Source organism: Euleptes europaea, chromosome 6 (genome assembly GCF_029931775.1).
Source record: "Euleptes europaea isolate rEulEur1 chromosome 6, rEulEur1.hap1, whole genome shotgun sequence".
NCBI lineage: Eukaryota > Metazoa > Chordata > Lepidosauria > Squamata > Sphaerodactylidae > Euleptes > Euleptes europaea.
In genome coordinates this window covers 51,643,428-51,666,207 of record NC_079317.1, presented here as the reverse complement: position 1 = coordinate 51,666,207, position 22,780 = coordinate 51,643,428, and the positions used below count along the sequence as shown (strand labels likewise).

Sequence of the window (22,780 nt, the reverse complement as noted above, 5' to 3'; positions counted from 1 at the left end):
GAATTTATGGAGAGGGGGATGAAGTTCTCATGGTGGCCTATGAAAATCTCAACCAGTTCTAAGTGGATTCAAGCAAGAGCTGAGTTCACCTACCTAGTTGTACGAATCCTAAAGTTATCAGAAAGCAAACTTATCAGAATAAAGCATTCTGACGGTAACTAATTACTGTGTACAGGCCATCCAATATATCCTCCCCAAGGAATTTACCTTGCATCAGCTAGGCAAGTACAAAATGATTACCATTCTAGTCTCCCTTGTGTTAAACATGCTTACTCGTGAATTTTCATATTCAGCAACAAGAAAACTGCGATATTTCAGCTGTACCAGGCAATAATGTATATTCTTGTTCAAACAAAACTGCTTGTGTATTTGGCATTTTGATCAAAGGGCTCTCTCCTGGGAGAAACTACTTCTACTATCAACAGTAACTGTTGAAGGCCTTGTTTTGAGTATCACAGGGAGCAAACAGATTTTAAAAAGGAAACTTGACAAAATAGACACATGTTTCTTTGATGCTAAAAGAGACATGTATGCAAACAATTACCTTTCCTTTTTAGAGCAGCAACCAGAGGGAGCTTAGAATCAGTTTCTGCTATTTTAAATGAGATAAAAGAATCTTTCTGCTTCAAAGTACTTTAAGCACAACAAATTATCTAATCTCGAAAAGCCTGCTGTGATCTTGTACTGTGTGTGCCTTAGATAACAAAAAAAAAGCAGATGACAGGATAGGCCATTCTTGAAGGAGCAATTCTCTCTGGTTTAGCTATCTTATTCTAGAAGGTTTATTCCCAGTTTAATTAGGATAACAAAAAAAGGCTTTGTGGTTTCAATTAATTATATTTTAGACCCCCCCTCTTCTTCAAAAGGTCTCAAGACAATGTACCCCCCTCCCACACACACACGTTTAATTCTAATAACCTTGACAGGTAGGTTATGCTGATAGAGTATGACTGCCTCAAGATCACCTAAAGATTTTCATGATTAGGTCCTATCCCAGTAAGCTAACCGCTACTTCACACTGGCTCTTGTTATTGTTGAAACTCCTTCAGGACAAATAAGCAACACATTGCTTGTGTGTGGGTGTTAAGTGCCATCAATTTGCTTCCAACTTAGGGCAACCCTATGAATTAATGACCTCCCAAATGTCCGATCGTTAACATCCTTGCTCAGGTCTTGCAAACTAAGGGCTGTGGTTTCCTTGATTGAGTCAATCCATCTCAGTTTGGGTCCTACTGCCTTCAACTTTCCCTAGCATCCTTGTCTTTTCCAGTGACTCTTGTCCATAATGTGACCATTATGACCATAGCTTCAGTTTAGTCATTTTGACTTCTTGGGAGAATTTGGGTTTAATTTAATCTAGAACCCACTTATATATGCAAAGGCATGGGGAGCAGAACTTGAAACACTCAAATTTCTTTGAACTCTTTCAGCCGCACCTCAAAGGAATCTTGTTCTATATTTTTACCTTCCATGACCAAACATTGACAATCATGTCATGTTGGTAACCCACTGAGACGATGTACTTGGAGCTGGGAGAGAAAGCAACACACGCCACTCCATACTTATGTTCTTGAAGCTCAGCCACCTGAGTTCGTTCAGCAACATCCCATACTCGAACAGCTGGCATGTGCCCGCTCTGAAAATGGAGAGAGGAATAACAGCGAGCGAACACAATTTTAAAACCAGTGACGTTGCATTCCTCCATATACACAGTTGCTGCATTTTGCCAAATGTGCTACAGTGAGGGCAATTATCAGTTTGCCAACTTCAGTCCAAAAATAGTCAGCTAAAGATTTTAAAAGGCTTCAAAGGATCCATATGTATTCATTCCTAATTTGTGTGCCCAATGGGACCTCATAACTGGTAGTGAGAACATTTGCAAATATGGAACCACGTGGCACCTCTATTTGTTGTTATTAACAGTGTATTGTGATTTGATAGGAGATTGTTACTATTTATAATACAACAATTCTCGTCACACGTATTTCACCACTCACAAGCACAACATACTCCCCCCCTCTCCACGTAACCGAAGTATGACCAACCAAAGGAAAGAAAAGACACACATTTGTGCATGTTTGCGGGGGGGGGGGGACACAAAAAAACCATTTAATATCTATAAATGGTTGCCAAATTGAAACAGTTCTCTGAAGAATACCCTGCCCCACCCCCCACAGTATAATTTGTTATTTGGCAGCTAAATATAAAAGGACTTCCAACCCAGTGCTCTAGCAACAGTGAAGATTGTGACTTCTAGAATTGAAGTAGTCTGCGTTGCTATTGGTGACCACCTAATCAAACTATTCAAAGTCTAGCAGCTTTGGGAAGTGCCCAGCTTACTGGTATCGAACCTCCAAAAGAGTAATTTATAAATACAGACTATGGTAAAGCTGAGATGATCAAGTATTTTCAGAAAATGAAGGGCAGCCAATTGCTGTTAAGGCAATCAGTGTACCAGGACCCTATTTCTAAAACTTGGCAATGCCCCAGCTAAATATATTCCAAAACGGCCACTTTAAGCAAAAAGTGGCAAGATCTTGAAAGGATCATGAGAGTGTTCAATTGCTGCACACCATCTCTTCAGAACATCTGTCATTATAACGATTCAGACTTATGCTCAGTTTTCAAACTGAAAAAGAACTGACACAATGAAATTCTGCATACCAGGAATATCTAAGAATTAAATATGGTCAGTGAGGGAGTGTAATTTTTCTGTCTTGCTGCGCAGGGCGCCATAGAGGAGTCCCTCAATCCTGTTAGATGCCTGCCCGTGTCTAGAGATGTATGAATTTGCCCATTACTGCAAAGTAGTGGTTTTTCATAGGTTGTCTTTGTGAACCATTTTAGCCATTGCCATTGCTGGTATTCTCAATTTATTTGTGTGTATCTTTAATAGCATGCAAAAATAACATTAAAATGCATAAAGCAATGGGGAAAATTCAGCATGAGGAAAGAATAATGGTGCAAAAGATCTATGGGATCAAATCACACAAAGGAAAAGTGAAAATGTAAGCAGGGTTTTCTAGTCAAAACAGTGGGACTGCAGAATTCTGCACTACTCCTACTTGCCATGTCCTCTCTTATATGGGGCAGGAGGGAGAAAGAATCACAATGCACAAGACCACTGCAGAAGATAAAAGGCTGTGCTGGTCACTGCTGCAAAGACCCTTTCTGTTTACAGTATGCAGCAGGCAACAGGGGCAGCCTGCTGCAGGGGGACAGGTAGCTCCTAGCCTTTTTGTTTGCAGCCCCTGCCCCCGCAAAGAGCCTGGGGCTTGCACATGCGTGAACTCTTCACCTCTGTATGCAGTGCCTGTGGATGACAACATAGCATACTGTGCGCTTTTCACAAAAACAAGTGAACACACTCATCTATGTTGAACAGAATACAACTGAAGGCTGAGAGATACTTCTCCAGTGGCCTTTAAGTTTTGCATCAGAATTTTATAGCACTTAGAAGAGTATAGGAAGTATGGAGACGCTATTCAAAGGCCATCACCACAAAAGAAACTGCCCCTGCCTGGTCTTAATAAATCACCTCACCTCCAGGCCCGCGTGACAGAACACAACTAAAACTGGCAGGGGCACAGAAAGTGAAAGAAAGAGAGAACCAAGTCCATCTTGAAGGACTGAGTTCTTCAGATATCCATACCTAGAAGTGAGCAGTCTCAAAGAAAACTCAAAGATCCCTGAAAATTCCTAGACGGAGAAAAGATCCTGGTCATCAACACCAGAACTTATTTTAATGAAGAGAATCAAAGGAGATATGGGCAACAAGGCTGAATAAGCCCTGTTAGTGACCAGACTATCTTACTTAAAGCTGAATGGTTAACAAAACAGGCTACATCACCAAAAGAAGACACCCCCCACACTGGTGTCAACGCAACACCTTTACCAGAGCTGTATCTCAGATGAAACATGTTTAAAAACAAGCATAATAGAAGTGCAAGCCTGACTCAACAGCCTCTGCATGATTTCAAGAAAGGCTATAAAGGTGGCCTGTAAGTTGACAACTCCATAGCAACCAGGCAAAAGGGTGCCTTTTCTAGCCAGGGTTGATTAAGCCTCTTTATAGCGAACAGAGAGTGGATTTTCCCGGGGGGTGGGGCAGAATTTCCTTTTGGACAGCGAAATTCCAACTGAATGATTCCAAGACAGACAATGTCTAAAAGACAACCTACTTTGCAATGTCACCCTGAGTGTTAACTGATCTTACTGCTGTGCTTTTCAGATTTAGGGGAGGGGCTGTAGTTCAATGGTAGAGCCTCTGCTTGGCATGCAGAAGGTCCCAGGTTCAATCCCCGGCATCTCCAGTTAACGGGACTAGGTAGGTAGGTGATGTGAAAGACCTCTGCCTGAGACCCGGGAGAGCTGCTGCCGGTCTGAGTAGACAATACTGACTTTGATGGACCAAGGGTGTGATTCGGTAGAAGGCAGCTTCATGTGTTCATGTGATTTCAAAATCCAGTGTTCCTTCATGCACGGCTGGGTCTTGAAGTTACAGTCAAGAGTGCCCAATGGGTACAATATGGCCAAACCAAGAATTGAGACTCTTTGCAGAATCTTCATCACAAGGAAAGGATTAATAAAATTTGGGCATTCAGTTGGGACGGGGAAGACTTGACCTACATATAATATTAAAAGACAACTTTCCTTTCAAGTAGGTTCAGAAAAAAATGAGATTAAGTACTTCCTGTAGGCAAAGTTACCATGTGGTCACTAGCAGCTACAAGAGGGAATGAGAAATCTGTGAAAAGGTCTACCGATGATTATAAGCTATGATACCTAAATGGCACCTTCATGTCCAGAGGCAATTTGTTTCTTAGGATCAGATGCTGCTGTGCACCCATCGCCACTGCCGCCTGCTTGGAGCTGCTGGAGGCATCAGGCTGCCCACCCCGCTTGATCTATTCCTGCACTGTGTTTCCAGCCAGACTATTCCTACCTTAACCAAAAAGGTCAATTCAGGCTACAGAACTGCAGGCCAGATATCCAAAAAGACTCACATTGAAACAGACAGTTGAGAAACATCTAGGGCTCAACTAGCCTTTACCAGGGGAGGTGGGGGGGGGGAGTCTCACATTGAATTTACTATTTATAATCAAATGTGACTTTACAGAGTCCAACAGTAATCAAGTCAGAAGAAACAGATGGCAGCTATCCAACATAGACAAGAAGATGACAGTCAACATTTTTGTGGTCTTTCAGCATCCAGCAATTCAAGTTTCATCGCACTACAGCATGAATATCGTGTATCTGGTCTGCATTAGAAACAGAATGCAATCATTTTTGTCCTTCCTTTATGCATTGCCAGCAATGAACTAAAGCCGGCCAAACCCACAGGCACAAGAACCTTTGCGCCTCTATTGAAGGCTTCATGCGAAATGAGTGTGTGGCGGGGGGGACGGGGGACCTGTTCAGTGTTGTCTTCTCTGTATCTCAAGGAAGAAACAGAAACTTCTGATCCACTTCCTCCCTTACCTACTAGTAAGGGTGGGGTGGGGTGCCAGTGCCCACAGCTAGTTCTTACCCTGCAAATCTTATCTTTGCTTTCCATCTGTCTGAATACCAGGGTTTATTCTCTGGAAAAATACATCTAAAAGCAACGCTGCTAAAGAAAAGCCATTGAGATTCATAACTAGTTTTCACCTTTCACAGTTTAGAAATGTCATAACTTAGGAGAACATTAGGGTTCCCTTGTGGCTATTTTAATAAACTGTTAAGCAACTTCAGCATAAGCCACGCTTCCTATAGCCTAATCTCAAGAAGCATCCTTTTGTCCAACCTCGCTGACAAATTGCTCCAAAAAGATAACAAGCCGCCTTATTCAGGATCAGCCTAGTGGGCCACTCGGGCAATAACAGGACTCTAGTTAGCAGTAGCCCCTGCATCCCAGAGTTCTTTTTTCCAGCCCAGCATCCTTTAACTCATAATACCAGAATGCAGGGTCATCTGCTGAAGCTGGAGGGTGAGAGATTCAAAACTGATAAAAGGACGTACTTCTTCACACAATGTATAGTTAAATTGTGGAACTCCCTGACCCAGGATGTGGTGATGGGTGCCAACTTGGAAGGCTTGAAGAGGGGAATTGACATGTTCACAGGGGAGAGGGGTGGTCATGACTACTAGTAAAAATGGATACTAGTCATGATGCATACCTATTCTCTCCAGGATCAGGGGAAGATGCCTAATATATTAGATGCTGTGGAACACAGGCAGGATAATGCTGCTGCAGTCATCTTGTTTGTGGGCTTCCTAGAGGCACCTGATTAGCCACTGTGTGAACATACTGCTGGACTTGATGGCTCTTGGTCTGATCCAGCATGGCTTTTATGTTCTTATGGCCAGGAAGGAACTGAAGTATTTAGTATATACAAAGCATACACTCCACCACTAAGTAATGACTTGTGCAAGAGTCTGTCTATATATTGCCTCAGACAGGAAGAGGCCATCTCTGCCAACTAGAACACTGAAGGTCCCAACGCAACCACTATCCCAACGGACAGGGAAAGCTTCGTGGCTTGAAGCACCAGTGCATACCCCAACTCTCTCCACTCTCAGGAAGGAGAAAGAGGCTTCGCAAAAGCCTCTCACCTGAGAAAAGATCTCATGTCACCAGGCACAGTTTTTCACTCTTCTAATGTGTGTGTGGGGAGGAAGCAGCAATCAAACTGAAAGTCTCCCCTGCTCCTGGAGACTAGAAAGATGGAGCAAGAAGGCTAACAGCAAGAAGAAAACATAAGCCCTTCCCTCAGGCAAGGAGTTATTCCTCGTCCTTTCTGTCAGGGTTCTCCCAATGGGCACAAAAAGGCAAAATGTTGCTTCAATCTGCTCCTGTCTTCCATGCAGAGATTCTAATCTGAGATTCTAATGAGAAAAAGTCAGGCTGCCTCTCAAGAGGAGCCTGAAGGATAGCCAGGCTTTCAGGCTCCATCACTTACCTCTCCAGTAACAAGGTATTTTCCATCAGGAGAGAAAGCAAGGGCTGTAATAGTCTTCCTGTTCAGAAGGAGAAAAAGTATTTTTGTGAAACGGATTAGGGTGATGGAGGTTTAACCCAACACAACTAGGAGTGGATCTGGGATGATAAGCCAGACCATGCCAGTCTGCGTTGGGTGGGCTTCTCTGTCATATCTGTTGCCCTGAAGAAAGATTTTATAAGAGCACCAAACACTGTATTCTAATCTGTCTATCTCTTGAAGAGATATGGCTATTATGGCTAATAGTGGCTTTTAAAAGTTTTCCACATCAAAGATTTGGCCATAGGCGTGGGCAAGCAATGCAAAAATAAAACTAGGAAAGAGGGAAAGTCTAACTCCTGTCAGTAACCCTGGTATCTATTCCTTGCAGGAGCATATTTGGGGAAGGAAGCCAAAAGAGAATTCTGCACAAACTCAAAACTCAAAAGTCAGAATGACCAGGATAATAAAGAATAAGAATTCTTTGTCTGTTTGTGCCTGGCATGTCTGAATTTTAAACTGGAAAATTTTCAAGCTGAAAAAACAAACTTGATCTCTCCACAAAATGAGTATAAGCACTAAAGAAAAGACTAGAACAAACAAGTCACAAGCTTCCCTTCCAAAGTTTCAACAGCTAGCCATGCTACTGAATTGGGTTTATTTATTTATTTTAAGAGAACCATTGTGTTAAACCTTGGGTTCCCATTCTGTGTTCCCAAACCATTTTAGCTACTGTACATGGGAGAGAGAAAGAGGAAGAGGGAGGGAGGGAGGGAGGGAGGGAGGGAGGGAGGAGAGAGAGAGAGAGAGAGAGAGAGAGAGAGAGAGAGAGAGAGAGAGAGAGAGAGAGAAAGAGAAAGAGAGAGAGAAAGAGAGAGAGAAAGAGAGAGAGAAAGAGAGAAAGAGAGAGAGAAAGAGAGAAAGAGAGAAAGAGAGAAAGAGAGAAAGAGAGAAAGAGAGAGAGAGAGAGAGAGAGAGAGAGAGAGAGAGAGAGAGAGAGAGAGAGAGAAAGAAAGAAAGAAAGAAAGAAAGAAAGAAAGAAAGAAAGAAAGAAAGAAAGAAAGAAAGAAAGAAAGAAAGAAAGAAAGAAAGAAAGAAAGAAAGAAAGAAAGAAAGAGTTTTCTGTGTGGTGTTCTTCCTTATAATTATAAGTCTCCACCATTTGGTAAAGTTTAAAAAGGCCTCTCAGGCTCCTAGAGAAAGAAAAGCAAGACACACACTCACCTGGAACTATTCAGAATATGATGCTGCTTATTTTTCCTGGGGTTGAAGAGCACAACAACACACCTACAAAATGAGAATTTTAAAAACAATTTTTTTAAATGTACGTAAATTGCCTTTTGGATACAGTTATTGATCAATATGCTCTTTTCTTCTGCAGTGAGTGGTAAAGCCCACTCTGGAGGTATGGGGGGATGGCACAAGTGCATTTTTATAGCATTCTGGCAGGTACAGGAACTCCTATGTTAATGTTTTAATTGAGTCACCCTATTACTAGATGAAGGCCATCCACCTCATATAAATCAGTGCTTCCCAAATGTTTTGGGCCACCACCCCCTTGGTTCCACAAACTCAAACCCAGTGCCCCCTACCCTATCCAACAACTCAGTTGAAGGGGCCTGCCTCTAGCGCCCCCTGCTGCCCCCTTGCCTCTTAGTGCCCCCCTAGGTAATCCCACCCACCCCCAGGGGGTGGTGCTGCCCACTTTGGGAACCACTGATATAAATCAAAGGATTAACAGGAATAGCATGCTTCTTGTATTACCCAGTAGCCAGGATTCTCAGATGTATCAGAAGCCAAACAAACGCTGCAAAAGCCAGCCAGCTTTGGGTGGCTGGGAAGAGTTTTGGAACAAAACATGAACAATAATTGCTTCATTGGAATTGCATATTCTTTTGGTTAATTCCCTTCATGAAAGTACTGAACAAACCTATACAAACATCACCCATCTATGGCCCAATGTTCACACTGAGGATAAAACCAAGGTACAGCTCTCCTGGGACTGTACATACTTCAGAATGTATGTAGGGCAGGAAAGGGAATTATATCCTTTCACACAGAGGACTAACATATCGGAGAAGGCCAGCCTACAGTCCTTTGCCTTATGGACTACTGCTCTACATACATGCACATTATTTGTTTAATATGGGAGAACAGGTCATCATGCAGTTCCTCCAACCTGCATCCTGACAAGTGTCCAAAGCTGGGGAGCCCACTCCTGCACATACCAAGGCCAGCAGATGGGGGGAGCAACTATCTGCCACCTGGGGTTACCAGGTATCCCCAGGTATCCCATGGCAACCAGCGGGGAATGGGGAGGGAACTGACTGACAGCAAACTGAGGCCTAGTCGTCTTGTTTGTGGGCTTCCTAGAGGCACCTGGTTGGCCACTGTGTGAACAGACTGCTGGACTTGATGGGCCTTGGTCTGATCCAGCAGGGCCTTTCTTATGTTCTTATGTTGCCGGCAATGCATCGACATCACTTCTGGTGCACAATGGAAGTGATGTCATCACACTGCCAGCAACGTGGGAACGCTCTGGTATTTGAGCAAAAACTCTATGGTAGAAGTCATTTTTACCAGTTTTTTTGCCCAAATACTAGGGCATCCCCATGTTGCCAGTGACGTGATGACGTCACTTCTGGTTAGTACTGGAAGTGACGTCAACACATCACCAGCAACAAAGGCCCAGGCCTCTGTTTGCTGCTGGTAAGTCTCTCCTGCTAGCCAGCTGCACAGCACCAGGGAGAGAGGCCTCAAAGCTGGGGATCCCTCCTAGGGGTCTGGCAACCCTAATGCCACCCAGCAAGTCCAAAGCAGCCATTTTCTTCAGGAGAACTGTTCTCTGTCACCTTGGAGGTCAGTTGTAATTCCAGGCGATCTCCAGGCCCCGCCTGACCTGTGACGCTAGGCAGTGGAGAGGCCCAGCATAGGAGAGAAAGGACACCTAACTCCCCTTCTCCCCCAGTATTGAGGCACCTCCTACAAAGGACATTGGAGAGCGCCCAAGTTTAGGAGTCCAACCCAGCAGCTCCAGCTTCTGACAAAGTGATATAGTACTAACAATTCTTCTAAATGTGTACAAGCAGTTCCAGTTCTGCCTCACTGCCTTTAATAAAGTTAAAGAAAATAGTCCTCTGCAGCATAGCAAGATCAGGGACAGAGGGAGTGCCTTGTAAGACAGCAAAATTATATTTGAAAGCAGACCTGCAGACTTCTATCAAGAACTCCAATCCTATCTTATTGCTAAAACCCGCCAGGTTTATTAGGCCCAGCCTTCCAATCTGAGTCACATTTCAAATTCAAAGGACATTTACCGAAACAGCTCAGGGCCACTTTGCAAGGTCCCTGCCAAACTACACTAGCAGTCTGTTGCCATACCCAATTTGTTTATACAAACTGCTTACAGGAAAATTTACTGGCTTTGCATACAAACATGTCATTTCCAAGGCTTGAGGTGGCACACCCCTAAAACTATCAATCTCTGCTGACAGGATAGCCTCCCAATGGTAGCAAACAACCATGAAATACAGCTTTTAATAAACTGCTATCTCCGTCCCACATCCTGAAGCAGTTACAGGTTTTTTTTAGATAGCAGATGTGAGAGCAAAAGATGAAAGGCACACAGCTACAACAAAGTATTATTAAAGAGCATCTGAGTCTACTATACAGTAAACAATCCTCCAAAATACTAGAGAGGGTATATACCAGCAGCACGTGCAAATGCTGTAAACTCTCAGGAGAAGGGTTAGGAGTTTGGCATTTTCTGTTCAACTAGATTCAAATGGAAGCAACACAGCCTCAGGTTTTCCAACATGGCACATAAGGGAGACCATTTCAGCCACAGAAAACAAGGCTTGAGAGCTGAGCAACTTGCTGCAAAAACTTCCCAGAAGAATAGGGTTGCCAGCCTCCAGGTACTAGTTGGGGATCTCCTGCTATTACAACTGATCTCCAGCCGATAGAGATCAGATGACCTGGAGAAAATGGCCGCTTTGGCAATTGGACTCTATGGCATTGAAGTCCCTTCCCAAACCCCGCCCTCCTCAGGCTCCACCCCAAAAACCTCCCACCAGTGGTGAAGAGGGACCTGGCAACCCTACAGAAGAAACACTTTAGCAAACAAGGGGAACAGGGAGTAGCATTTTCTCCATTAAAGTTAGGTTTAGAAATGGAACAACAAGGAATAAGATGTCAGAGTCACTGTTACACAATATCTGACTCATTCAAACAGCTCTGTGTAACTCTCCACACACAGACACCTTTTCAGCTCCTTTGAGACCTTAGTCTTTCTTTAAAAGTTACTTTCCCCTTCATAGCGCCCCCTTGTCCATTTCCTGGCTTGACTCATCTCTTGCTGTGCCCTGTCTCAGAATCCACTCTTTTAAATTCTTCCCTCAGCAGGCTAACAGAAAACAGATTAAGCTTGAGGGTTTTTAAATTCTGCACTTTGATACCTTTTCTCTGTGTAGCTTCCTGAGTGTGACAGGGTAAAGACCTACAGGTGAAGCTTTTCCTGCTGTATTTGGGTTCTTGGGCCTGATTCATCTATCGAATGTGACTGCTGCCCAGGGTTGCCAGACACATGCCTGGCACCCCCAGGAGACTTTGGGGCCATGGCATGAGGGGGGAGGAAGACATTGTCAACATGGAGGCATCACTTCTAGCTAAAACCCAGAAGTGACAGTACTTCCAGGTTTAAGCTGGAAGTTACATCACCACATTGACACCCCCTTCCCTCCTCATTCCCCCAAGCACCACTCATTCAAGCAGCAGCAGGGGCAGGAGATAACTAGCCAGAGCAGGAAAGCTGCTACTGCATGACTTTTAAAAAGGAAAGTCACACAGCCAGGAAAGAAGTGGCGATCCTACTCTTCCTATTCCAAAATAGCATATATACCCCACCTCACCCCAAAACACAGCTTTGAAGGAACTTGCAAATCAGTGCTGGAATTCTGTCCAGGCTTTAAAAAAAAAATCCTTTGCTGCAATTTACAGGGCTGTCAAATATTTATATTTTTTAAATTATCCTTTGTTCTAGAACTTCAATGCTCAGTTTAGCATTAAGGAAGTTCCTCGTTTTAGAATACTTAAATTAACCAGACCCCCCACAGAAAGGACTCTATGGGTGAAAATGCATGGTTGCTTTAGCCTCCTTTATTCCCTGTTTCAGCCAGGATTCAGCCAGGATTGAACGCAAGTTTGGCGAAACGCATGCATTAAATCCTGGCTGAATCCTGGCTGAAACAGGGAATAAAGGAGGCCAAAGCGACCATGCGTTTTCGTCCTATGATATCCCAATGACCAAATATTTACTCCGGCAGGAAGAACTTTAATTTCAAGCAGTGTTTAGGGTTAAGGTTATTCAGAACACCCTGTTTTCTTTAACAAGTTCCTAGGCAGGCACATGTTGACAGGTGCAGCTTCTTCTATCACAGTCTTAACTGCAACAATATTTGAATAGATGCCATCTGTTCAATGTTTCAGTTCTTTCTCAGGTGAAATATGGCAGCCTTATTTAGCAAATAAATAAAGTTTAGTTTTGACACTAAATATACTTGGGCAGCTTGAGAGTCTGCCTGTGTGCATTTAAAGTGCCATCAAGTTGCAGCTGACTTATAGCAACCCCTCATGCAGTTTTGAAGGCAAGAGATGTTCAGAGGTGGTTTGCCATTGCCTGCCTCTGCGTAGTGACCTTGGACTTCATTGGTGGTCTCTCATCCAAATACTAACCAGGGCTGACCCTGCTTAGCTTCTAAGATCTGACGAGATTAGGCTAGCCCAAGCCATCTGTGTCAGGGCGAAGTCCGCCTACCTACAAGCAAAAACATGTACAGATATGTTCTAGTTTCTCCTCAGCACACCATGGAAGGACTATGGATAACAGGACTTTTTTGACTCTCAAGTCTATAATTTCTCAAATAGTTCTCACCTTCTAGATAGCATACATCCAGATAGTTCTCTTAAGTTGAAAAGTATGGCAGTTTTTACAAACCTGTAGGCCTACATGCACATAAAGTATATTCATTCTCTTTGTTAAACAAACCTCGAGCAAATCCCAACCTCAAGCATTTCATGTATTATAAAGTGTGATGCACACTTCTAGCTGTAGTGTGAAGAGCCCTTGAGACTGTGTATGAATAGCCAACACGCATGGCTGGATGGTTTTTCCCAATGCAAGCAAAAAAATAAACTTTGTTAATTAAATATATTGCGAGGGAAGGAAGCCTAGAACGAGTGGGAGAGAGCTACAGTGTGACAGCACAAATTAAAAATGCCTGTTTTTAGCCACTGAGAAAGGGAACTGCCAGAGACTGCTTCCACCAAGAGTGTGAAGGACCGAATAGATAAATGTTTCGTGCTTCATAAGATGCCAGAGAAAATTAACAAAGAACAACACAAGACAGAATTATCATATTGTTTCTATTTAAACATTGCTATGACTATAAATTAATTATAACAATTATACCACCCACTTAAATGGGATGCTCCATAGATGAGGGAATTACTGGGCATGTCTCTCATCATAAGGGATAACTGGAAAGAAAGATAGCTCTGTTTCTTACCTCCTCAGGATATATATGCTATGAGTATGCTTGTGCTAGGTTTGTGCTATTCAGTCAGAGGCTCTTACTCCAAATTACATCCTACATTTGGGAATATTCTTCCCCGAATGCCCGGTAAGAACAGAAGAATTAATAAATAAATAAATAATCCTGACAGCTCACAGACCAATGAGCTTATCTGCTCCAGCATTTCACCTGCCAGAAACTATGTGTTTCTGAGAAGTCCACAAGCTTGAAACTCTATTGCTGCCACCAACTGAGATTCAGTGACATACTGTTGATAAACATGGAGGTTCTCTTTAGTCTCTTGGACATATCTAAAAAAAAATCACTGCCTGTTCTGCAAACTCAATTCTTCTGCACAAGGTTCTTTAGATATAGTTTCACTTTTCTCACACAACCCTCTAGCACAAAGTGAGCAGAGCATGAGCAAAAGGCATCACTGGATCTAACCCATGGCCAACAGATGTTGTTAAATTTATCCTCCACAAATGATAGAATGTCTTAAGTAGGGCAATATACACTAACTACCTATGAGTTATCATGTGAAACAATCAAAGGTGAGGCATCGATTTTGAGTGCCAGTGCATTTGCAATACCAAGTTTACAGAATGCACCAATCATAGCTGCCTATTTTACACTGTGCCACTTTTTTTGAGCTGCTGCTTGGAGTAGGACAACCCCCATCCAGCAGGAAGACTCAGCAGAGATGGATGAATTTCCTAAAGTGAACTGGACAGCCAGGGGGCAGGTACTCTAGCATTGCTATCTGTATGCTCATTCCCATACTCTATCCAATCCCAGCCCAAACCTCTATCATTGGTGTGTAGCCAAGCCAGCAGGCGTGGACACTGCAATGTCCTCCTACATATCCCATGTTTTTAGTTACAATGCAGCTGAACGTTTTCAGATGCACAACCAATTTAAGCAGTCTACCCTACACCCAATCACACAATGTGCATTTATTTTGCTGCATGTATGCTCAACAAAATAAGCACACATGAACTGAACACGTGGTTGTGTGTTTTTTCTACATGACTGAAGCAACCTCATGGAGCTAGGGCAGAATAATTAACTAAACAGACAATGTAATAGTAATAGCATCCCTGAACTCAATAGCAAAAAGACTCAGTTCTTCCCACGTTCAGCTAATTAATTCATGAGCCTCATTCATGCATATTTTCACCATAACTGAGGAAGCATAGAATATATAAAGGGGAAAGAAAGGGAATGTTTGGGGTGTCTTCTGCTGCCTCAAATTTCATGAGAAGTTAGAGTATTATCAATAGCATCGGTGTTTCATCACTATATGTTAAAGAAAAAGAGAAAAAACCTGCATGTAAATACTAAGGGTGTGCGTTCAGCAAAGCTGAACCGAAAAAAAATTGTGGTGATTTAAAGGGAGCTGGAAAAGCAGGTCCCAAATAATGCCAATTGGGGGGGGGGCATTTTTTAGGTTACTTTGGCCCTGCTGCCATTTAAAAAAAAAGACTGAGGGAATCCCCTCTCCCTCCTTCCTCTCCCCCTCACTTACCTGCTGGGCACCCAGGCCAGCACAGAACTCTGCTGCCTCTATATGGGTCTCGGAGGCTGCAGGTAGCGTAGAGCTGAACTTTGGGCTTGGTCAAGCCCAGCGTTCAACTCTATGCTGCCATTGCCGTCTGGGCTGAGCCCAGCGTTAGGCTCTGTCACCTCCAAGACCCATGTGGAGTTCGGAGGTGGTGTGGAATTTTTCAGGTTTGGGTTTAATAGACCCAAAACATTTTGAACAAAGCTGGAAAACCCCCATACCAGTATGGGGATTCGGCGTTTTCATTGGGTTGTTTTTTTTAATTGGGTCTATTAAATCCAAACCCAAAAAATACTGGGGGTGGAAATTGGTGCACACCCCTAGTAAATACCAGAGTATATGCCTTTGTGAAACCTGGACTAGACATATTCCCCAGCAGCAGTTACATGGGTATTTAAGGATTCATCGTTGTATTTCCACACCGTGCAAGATTACCATGGAAGTCCTGATGCAACATTAGCCTTATGTAGCCTGTCTAAATACATACAAAAATGCCATTATTTCTTGACACTGAACACACATCCCAGCCATGTTCTGTGATGATCTGGAAGAGAATCCACAGAACCTTATCAGAAGGTACATAACAAGCAGAGCTTAGGGCTTTGCTCTGCTTAGGATACACAACACTCCATCTGTTTTAGATCTGCATGACCTCAATTTACAGTATGAAGAGTTGGACGGGGGAAAACTGGAGGGATGCTAGCACTGATGAAGTTTAACTTGACAGATTTCTACACTGTAATCGATCCTTATTGCCAAATCATTCTGATTCCAAAATCCTTTCCCATCCCATACATATTTCCTGCAGATTCTCCCTGCTGTTAAAACTATTGCCTGCTCCAGCAGAACCTACCCAGCCGGAAAAAAAAAAAAACCTTCCAAAGAACACAGCCATCTGCCCTGTGGAATGTGGTAAACCACCTGGAAGTCAAAACAGCAACACCAGCAAAACTACTAGAATTAACAAGCACAAACAGAATGGGGTGACACCCAAGGCCAGGACATGATCTATATTATAATTTTTGTAGTTGCATTAATTCATAGCTCATGAGATACACCCATTCCCATTAATCCCCAGGGAAGGGGAGGGGATTGAGAGATGCCAAGGAAAAAAAACACTCACTTTTAAAAATATGTTTTAGCAACAATTCCATCAAAGAGAAAAAAAGATAGCCTTCCTGTACCAAGTACATGCGCATAATCTCCAGATCTCATTTGTAAGAGAGAGACCAAAGCAGAAACAGAGAAGAAGAAAATTAAAGAACCACTCAGGTTTTGAAATTTGTTGAAAACACTGAGGAAATTAACAGACTTCAGCTAAAGCAGGCATTGTGATGTCCCGTTGCAAAAATATATGAGACTTATGAATATGCTTTATCCTGTCATAAACAGCCCTGCTGGATCAGACCAGTGATCCATCTGGTCCAGCATTCTGTTTCACACAGTGGCCAAGCAGATGCCCTTTCCCTCAAAGCTCACATCCACACTAAAAACCAAACACTTAAACCCAAGATATATTTAAAAGAACTGTCTATAAAACCATCCTGTTCATCCATGACAAATGCTTGTCTTTAATTAAATGCGTTGAGATCACTTCCGAAAAAGATGAACCTTTGCCGAAGGAAGATTTCCCAAGCAGAGTAAGAGCCACTCATCATGACTGCCTATGAATCCTGACTTTGCTGCTTAGAGACTACTCTTTTACACATGTTCACATGCAAGGATATAAAGAAACTACTATTCCCAAAAGATTGCACCAAACTCTACCAATCCAGACAGTCACTGTAAAGGGTAAAAAGCCTTGAGATAAAATTCATGAAGAATAATTATGCTTGGCTCACACTTGAAGTCAGAGAGGTTATCCAGCATGTGACAGAGAAACAATGGGTGGAATCTATTAGGAACAGCTGCATAATTCTCTCTTGAAATGAATGGGAGTTGCCATTAATTCCTAGAGACAGTGAAATCATTGCCACCAAGCAGGAAGATAAGCAGTGTCAGCCCAGTTGCTTCAGCAATAGGGACACCTCCCCTCATCTTATTCTGAGCAAAGGCAAAACGGTTACCTTAGGGCCAAAGTAGATGTGACATCTGCAGTGATTTTTAGAAGCCAGTTGGGTACCCAACAGCCTGCAGAAAAAAGTTCTGCCCCTTAAACGGAAGCTTGTGTGGTGCATTATGTTCCATCTGACTTACGGCAACCCTATGTATCAACGGATGTTACGGACTTCCATGCCATAAAATGCTTCAGCTGCCCATTTTAATACATTAAAAGGGCAGCACCTTTTTTTTCTCCAGGTTGTTGGCATCCCTTAAAAGAGATGCTGCTGCTTCCTTCACTGACAGTTTTTTGAAACTTGCATAAATTAGCTACATGATAATGGCTCCAAACAGATAATGGCTCAAAACAGGTACAAAAAACGTAGCACAGATCTTGATGGAAAGAAGTTTCCCTAGAAAGCTCATCATTCTCAAAAAGTGTTCCTGGGCAAACACCCAACACAGTCTTCACTTCTGCACGAAAGGGCCATCTGCCTCTAAAGAAACAGCCTCCCTCCACCCACCCCTCCGACCCACTACCAGACACATCCACAGCTCTTCCCGTTGTTATTGCACAAACAAAAAAGGAAGTGTTCATTTTTATTGCTATGGTTGGCAAGCAGGGATCTCATGGCAAGAAAGCAGCACAGTAACTATTCAGACAGGCAATACATTAAATGATTTAACTGTCTGTGTTTCCATTCAATTAATTAAGCCACACAGGGGACAGCACAGAGAAAGGAAATGATCTGCAGCACGGAGAGTGTGCTATCCTTTCCCCATTCTTTTCTAGGCTAGAGGCAATTCTGCAGATTACACATCCAAGCGTCCCCCCACCCCAAGACCCAGAGGCCCTGAAGAAAAAAAATCAAGAGGCTGACCACAGTAGGGAAGCTCCTCAACCATCACTGAATGACTGGTTCAGAGAGCTTTAAAACAGCATCTACTACACATAAGCAGCAAGCTAAAAGGAAGACATCTTCTGAAACACTTCCTTTGAAGAAGAAGAGTTGGTTTTTATACCCCAATTTTCTCTGCCTTTAAGGAGTCTCAAAATGGCTTACAATCACCTTCCCTTCCTCTCCCCACAACAGACACCTTGTGAGGTAGGTGGGGCTGACAGAGGTCAGAAAGAACTGTGACTAGCCCAAGTTCACCCAGTAGGCTTCATGTGTACGAGCGGGGAATAAAATCCAGTTCTCCAGATTAGAGTCTGCCATTCTTAACCACTACACCACGCTGGCTCTTACGACAATGTTCGAAGAACTATACAAAACACATGGGGTTGCAGTTTGGGTAGGAACAGGGGAAAAGGATGAGAGCCACAACAGCATCTGACATTACACATTAGATAAGAAATCCAAGGGCTCTCCTTCCTAAAGACAAAGGTTTCCTTCTGATGCACATGGGTCTCTGATTACAAAGGAAGAAACTTTGTTACATCAAACCATATATTTTAAAATCCTCAAACATTTATCCCATTTTGGTCTATTTTTTACTAATTGCAGGTGTCACTTTTATTACTTTGAGCTCAGTTTTTATAGGAGAGGTGCTGAACACTGTTATGTATTCTTTGAATGGAGAGGCAGTACAGATGTCTTATAAAGGAACAAAAATAAGCTTGTGCTGAACACTTTGCCATTGGAACAAATGGAACTGAAGAATGCTTTAGACTGCGAATAAAACACCATGGCGGCAAAATTGAAATACTAAACACAAAATATAAGATCCTAAAGCAGTACAGTTCCTTTGTCTCAATTTCTGTATAATTATCTGTTCAAGAGCTCCATAGTACAAAGGCTAGGGCATGCATCAACATTGGTAGCTGAAGAATTAGGAGGCTGGATGCAGTCGTCAACAACCGGGGTACTTGGTTAAGGTTTTCTTGAAACAGCCAGTGTCAGAGAGAGATTGCTGGGCTATATGGTCCAATATAGATTTGCCAGCTCCATGTTGGGAAATACCTGGAGAATTTTGGGGTGGAGCCTGAGGAGGGCGGGGTTTGGAGAGGGGAGGGATTTCATAGAGTCCAATTGCCAAAGTGGCCATTTTCTCCAGGTGAACTGATCTCTATCGGCTGGAGATCATTTGTAATAGCAGGAGATCTCCAGCTATTACCTGGAGATTGGCAATCCTAGTCCAATAGCTGGACCCTAAATTTAAGATGCCTGATTCACACAATACATTACTTACCAACATAATCCTTATTGACCTTCCCTTCACAAATGCCTTAATTCAGAAAAATGTGCAATCCAAGAAATACAGCGGCTTCAGCTACCTCCCCCTGCTCCCCATGGCAGCAGGCCATTCACATCCAGGATTGAACTTGTGCCGACAAATGTCATGTATGATCTGAACAAAGAACTGAGCAAGGGCAGTACTTTTCCTGGGGACAGGAATCCGTTTTGTGAATTGGTCTTTTGATTCTTTTAAAACCACCCACCCTCAAAGTTACTGCATCAAGCCATTACTAAGTTACTAAGCCCACCCCCACCCCCGAGAAAAAGGCAGCAATATTGATTATCATCAAGGAGAATAGAATCAAATCCTAAAATGTCCAAGGAAGCACCCTTGGCAAGGGCCGTGCTGCTCTGTCAGGCACACAGAATTCAGGTTTTCATCCAAACTCAGCTAAAAAATTTCCTCTCCTTGTTCTTATGCAAGCTCAAAACTTGGCTCTAAAGCAAACCTACATTGCTAAATGTGACACCAGCTGCTAGGAGGCATAACTGCTCTTAAAGATGCCAAGTTCTTCCTAGATAATGGACAGGTCATTACTTGCACAGAGGCAGGATCCTTGCAACTTTGCTACATAATTCCATCCTCCTCACCTCACAAGCATCTAAAAGACTAGAGATGCAAAGGCCTGGAAAAAAACCAGAAAAAATTAGGGTGGGGAAAACATTTTCCCCCTTCCCCCACCGAGGCCTTTTTTCAATTGTTGCGATAAAAAAATGGCAAATTTGGGAGAGCACTGAAAAAACTCCTATGAAATATTTTGTCTTTGAGAATGAGTAAAATGCTTTAAAGATAAGGTGGGCATACTGCAGACATATACAGCTCTTAAATACAAGACGAATTTCTGCGCCTAGAAAGACACCTGACCTTCGGGAGGGCAGAATGCAGAGCTTTTATTGCTTCTGTGGCCCTTTTGACCTGACTCTTCTCTTGTGGTTGATTTTTTCACCTCTTTCTCAAACCACTACGACACATTATACCTACAGATTGGTTATCAAGGAGCTTATTGCCCTACATTGCTGGAGGGGGAAAAATAAGGAGGTGGGGCAGAAATTGCACCGGGCAGAGAAATCCTTAGGGTTGCCAGGTCCCTCCTCGTCACCGGTGGGAAGTATTTTGGAATGGAGCCTGAGGAGGGGGGGTTCGGGGAGGGGAGGGACTTCAATGCCATAGAGTCCAATTGCCAAAGTGGCCATTTTCTCCAGGTGAACTGATCTCTATCGGCTGGAGATCAGTTGTAATAGCAGGAGATCTCCAGCTAGTACCTGGAGGTTGGCAACCCTAATGATCTGCTCATGGCTGTTACCCAGTAGGCAGAGCTTTGTGGACATCATTATTAGTCAACTGATTCCATTAGAAAAAGGAAGCAAAGGGTAGTTTATTTTATGCAGACTTTCAATTATAAACAAGCTTCATTTCCTTTACCGGCAGCATTCAATTGAAACAGAGAGAGAGGAACAGTCTCCCAATTTATGGTCAATAGCTCTATTTTGTTTGGGGTTCGTTGGAGGCCACTATTCCTTTGCACTGTGGTCCAAATTAGAACACTGGCAGCTTGTGTGGCTTTTCTTTGGCACAGGGTTAAACCAAGCCCAGCTGCAGGGAAAGTTATTCCAATGACTGTGTTCATATGATGAATTAAAAAGTCGTTGTTACCACCTTCTAGAGAAGATGAACCCTGCCTACATGGGTATCGTCAGTCAGAAAAGAGAGCACCTCCGGGGAACTTGTTTGGTAAGAGAACAGATTCCAGTTAATTTTCTTAAAAATTCTTCTCCATCAATTCAAAATCCAGTAGGACAGATTAACACTTGCTTTCAGATGTATTTGTTGTTTGTTACTTTGTACTTTGATTAGAACAGCCTTTTGTCAATATGTAAACAGACACAGATTTATGTATTTCATTTTATTTATTTTGATTTTTATCCCGCCCTGAATCACACAGAGCACATTACAACGGTGGACTAGTCTGTACGTTACTATGGCATGGGTCAACATGGCTGGGGAAAGGCCAATTTACAGGCTAGGTAGAGTTGGTAAAAAAAGCAATTTGTCACCACATCCACCTGTTTGTCAAGTAACAGAGCAGAGTACAACAATACTGCAAAACAGAGTCTGACAGGGTATAATTCCAAAGGTAGGAAGTATATTACCCTCAAGGATATAATCCCTGCAAATCCCCTGACTGATCTTTCTCAGGCTGGCTACGAACCTGTGTGCTGATGAACGGGCAACAACTGTATTTTAATGTTTAAGGTATGATGGTTTTAAATTCTAAATTATTTTGTAATATGTTATTGATTATTGTATCATGTCTTAACAGATGTTAGCCGCTCTGAGCCCGGCCTTGGCTGGGATGGAGAGTGGGATATAAGTTTAAATATAAAATAAATAAATAAATTGCTGCTGTGGTCTGGATTCGACTTCATCCTGTTCTCAGCCATTTGACTACAGTTGGCTGAGACAACTGCTTCCGTGTAAAGTAATACAGAGCTGGGTATCATCATGACACTCAGTTCCAAAGCTATGAACAGCCTTCTTTGACGGTTTCACATAGACATGGGAAAGCATGAGCGACAACACAGAACCCTGTGGCACTCAACAAAATAAATACCATAAGACAGTCTCGTCAACCATAAATTTCTGAACAAGGCCAACCAGATCAACTCAAACATCTCATCCCTAAGCCCAACTCCCATCTTTAAGTGCTTCAATAATATTGAGTGGCATGTAGTCATATGAATCCATGGAGCTGCCTTATACTGAATCAGACCCTTGTCCATCGAGGTCAATATTGTCTACTCAGACCGGCAGTGGCCCGTCAAAGTTACCAAGAGACCTAGCAATATTAAGAAAGAGGCAAGGCTCTCATTAGCCTGTAAGTGGAAACTGTTCACCAGACTGACCAAAGCAGTCTGTCCCAAAGTCAGGTCTGAAACCAGATTTAAAAGGGTTAAGGGCCAATTATGTCAACCAGAAAGCCCTGGAACTGTTATGGGATCACCTCTCAATTGCTTTCCTTAAAAAGTGTTTGATGTTTGAGACTGATAATTGACCATTCTTTAAAAGAAGACTTCATTAATAAAGGAGCAACAGCAGCTTCCTTCAAAGATATAGGGGTAAACCCCTAGCATGATGTCAACATTAAAAGTATGTGTGCTCAGGTAACATTGAGCAGTATGCTTTGTGACAGGGAACTCTCAGACAGCAACAGCTTGGCGCTTTCCCCCTGTAACAGTATATAAGCAGTGACAAGTTCCTCACAAGTCCATTCAAACCTATGACACAATGATCCTTATCTAAGAACGTGCTATGCACATGTTACAACTTGGCTGAAATATTATTTTTCCATTTATTTTACCCTATCTCTTGCCCATTATGCAATTAACTACATGCCAGCGAATGTG

General features: G+C 42.8%; 1 protein-coding gene across 1 annotated transcript in view; it reads right to left on the bottom strand.

The window, feature by feature from the left end:
* Positions 1 to 22,780, bottom strand: part of MAPKBP1 (mitogen-activated protein kinase binding protein 1) — a 119,695-nt gene that overhangs the window by 46,518 nt on the left and 50,397 nt on the right. Inside the window, exons 3-5 of the mRNA XM_056851332.1 lie at positions 8,184 to 8,246; positions 6,942 to 6,999; positions 1,466 to 1,636 (exon numbers count right to left, since the gene is read on the bottom strand). Of these exons, the coding sequence (XP_056707310.1) occupies positions 1,466 to 1,636; positions 6,942 to 6,999; positions 8,184 to 8,246 (292 nt within the window). The remainder of the gene's footprint in view (positions 1 to 1,465; positions 1,637 to 6,941; positions 7,000 to 8,183; positions 8,247 to 22,780) is intronic.